Source organism: Portunus trituberculatus, chromosome 31 (genome assembly GCF_017591435.1).
Source record: "Portunus trituberculatus isolate SZX2019 chromosome 31, ASM1759143v1, whole genome shotgun sequence".
NCBI lineage: Eukaryota > Metazoa > Arthropoda > Malacostraca > Decapoda > Portunidae > Portunus > Portunus trituberculatus.
This window is the reverse complement of record NC_059285.1, coordinates 13,071,278-13,073,777: the sequence shown is the minus strand read 5'-3', so window position 1 is coordinate 13,073,777 and position 2,500 is coordinate 13,071,278. Positions and strand designations below refer to the sequence as shown.

Here is a 2,500-nt window from a genome sequence, read left to right as displayed (position 1 = left end):
ATTGCATGATTTTATACACCTTCAGAAACTTATGTGGAGATTAAAATAGTGAAGACTGTGGCCATTAATCTTCTGACCTCCATAGACCCTTCCTAATGTCAATAAAATGGTCTAATTGTACCCAAAACTCAAGGCAAACATGTGTCCCACTACTGAAGAGGTTATTATTCCACTTTCTCTCCACAGTTGAGTGTATTGGGGATGCCTCTGACCTCAAAAGACCCTTTCTAATGTTATTAAAATGGCCTAATCGTACCCAAAACTCAAGGTAAACATGTGTCCCAGTACTGAAGAGGTTAACATTCCACTTTCCCTCCACAGCTGAGTGTATTGGGGATGCCTGCAGTGAGGTGGAGTGCCAGCATGGAGGGAAGTGTGTCGCCTCCACTCCTCCACCTCCCACAGCTCTCCACAACCAGTCCTCCCACACCACCCCCACTCCACCACCCTTCTTCCCGCCACCTGCCCCCACCCCCACCTGCCTCTGTCCCCTGGGGTACGCCGGGGAATACTGTGAGAAGCAACTGAATTTAGAGGTGAGTGTGGTGGTAGTGGTGGTGGTGGTGGTGTATCGAATGTGGTGTGTGTATAAATGGTGGTGTGGTGAAAAGAAAGGGAGTTGTAGTGAAAGGAAGTAATAAAAATTTCTACAAGGTCTCGTATTTCTTTTTGTGTATTTGTGGTAGTGGTGGTGGTGTATAGAGTGTGGTGTGTGTATAAATGGTGGTGTGGTGAAAAGAAAAAAGGTGTAGTGAAAGGAAATGATAAAAAAAATTGTAACTTTTCTTCTAATTTCTATAAAGTCTTCTATTTCTTTTTGTTTATTTGTGGTGGTGGTGGTGGTAGTGGTGGTGCATGGAGTGTGGTGTGTATAAATGGTGGTGTGGTGAAAAGAAAGGGAGTTGTAGTGAAAGAAAAATCATAAAAATTACACTTTTCCTCTAATTTCTACAAGGTCTCATATTTCTTTTTGTTTTTTTCAATTTGTCTTTTTTTTTTTTTTCAGTCCATTATCAGTAACCTCTAATACTTCTAGCTAATACTTTTCCAAACATTTCCATCTCTTTCCTCATACAACCCTTTTTTTTTTAACCTTCCTTGAATTATTCTCTTCCTTTATGTGAGAGGGGAAAGCTGGACAGGGCAACAAAACCAAATAAACAAGAAAAAGGCCCACTTAGTTACCATCCCCATGCAGTTTTGAGAGAGAGAGAGAGAGAGAGAGAGAGAGAGAGAGAGAGAAACTTAGCCAAAAGAATGAGATAAATGTCTTAGAACCTCCCTCTTACCTCTTCACTACCATGATACATTTTTATATTCATTCTACTTACTATTTGGTGATTTTATACAGATTCAAAAACTTATGTGGGGTTGAAATAGTGAAGACTGTGGCTATTAATCTTTTCACTTCCATAGACTCTTCCTAATGTCAATAAAATGTTCTACTCGTACACAAATCTCAAGGTAGAAAAGTGTCCCAGTATTGAAGGGTTTAAGGAGGTTTGTGTTTCTACCTTGAGATTTTTTATGAGTAGTCTATTTTATTGACATTAGGAAAGATCTATGGGAGTCAGAATATTAATGGCCACAGTCTTCACTATTTTAATCCCCCCTATAAGTTTCTGAATCTGTATAAAATCATCAAATAGTAAGCAGAATGAATAAGGAAACACATCATAGTACTTGGGGCTAACCTTCTTCATGACTAACCTTTCCTTCACTCACACAGGTTCCTTCCTTCAACGGCTCCTCCCACCTGGTGTTCCCTGCGCTGGGTGGCTCGGTGCTGTCCTGGCTGGAGGTGGAGCTGGTGTTCCGCGCAGCTTCCACCGAGGGTGTGCTGCTGTATGAAGGCCACCGGTCGGACGGAACAGGGGACTTCATAGCCCTCACCATCGCACAGGCCCATGTCCTCTTCACCATTGACTTGGGATCTGGCGTGCTGACTTTAAGGTACTGAAGGGTGCTGGGGTGCTGATTTAGTGGTGTGAGAGGTGCTGGTAGGGGTGGTAGTGGTGTTTGTGTAGGTGTTTAACTGGTGCTAGGGTGCTGGAAGGGAGTGGAGGTGCTAGTAGTGGTGGTAGTGGTGTTTGTGTAGAAGTTTGACTGGTGCTGGGGTGCTGGTTAGATATTGTGAGGGGTGCTGGTAGTAGTGGTGGTAGTGCTCATTGTGTAAGGGCTATCAGTGTTGTTTGTTATGATGGTAAGGTTCTGGGTGGGTTAGAAGGAGGAGGAGGAAGGAGGAAAGGTTACGGGTGAGTTAGGAGGAGGAAGAGGAAGGAGGAAAGGTTCTGGGTGGGTTAGGAGGAGGAAGGAGGAAAGGTTTTGGATAGGTTAGAAGGAGGAGCTAGGAGGAAAGAGGAAAACATATGGTTGTGTATTGGTGGTGGTAGTGACGATTGTGTGTGAGTTAAAAAGAAATTAATGCTATAATTGTGAGGTTCATTAGAGAGCTTGAAGTAAGAGGAGATAATGATGGTGTAGTATGATTGTGAGTGAA

General features: G+C 43.1%; 1 protein-coding gene across 1 annotated transcript in view; it reads left to right on the top strand.

Annotated features, from left to right (window-relative positions):
• Positions 1 to 2,500, top strand: part of LOC123511399 (pikachurin-like) — a 153,594-nt gene that overhangs the window by 138,591 nt on the left and 12,503 nt on the right. Inside the window, exons 9-10 of the mRNA XM_045267243.1 lie at positions 322 to 536; positions 1,730 to 1,953. Coding sequence (XP_045123178.1) covers positions 322 to 536; positions 1,730 to 1,953 — 439 coding nt within the window. The remainder of the gene's footprint in view (positions 1 to 321; positions 537 to 1,729; positions 1,954 to 2,500) is intronic.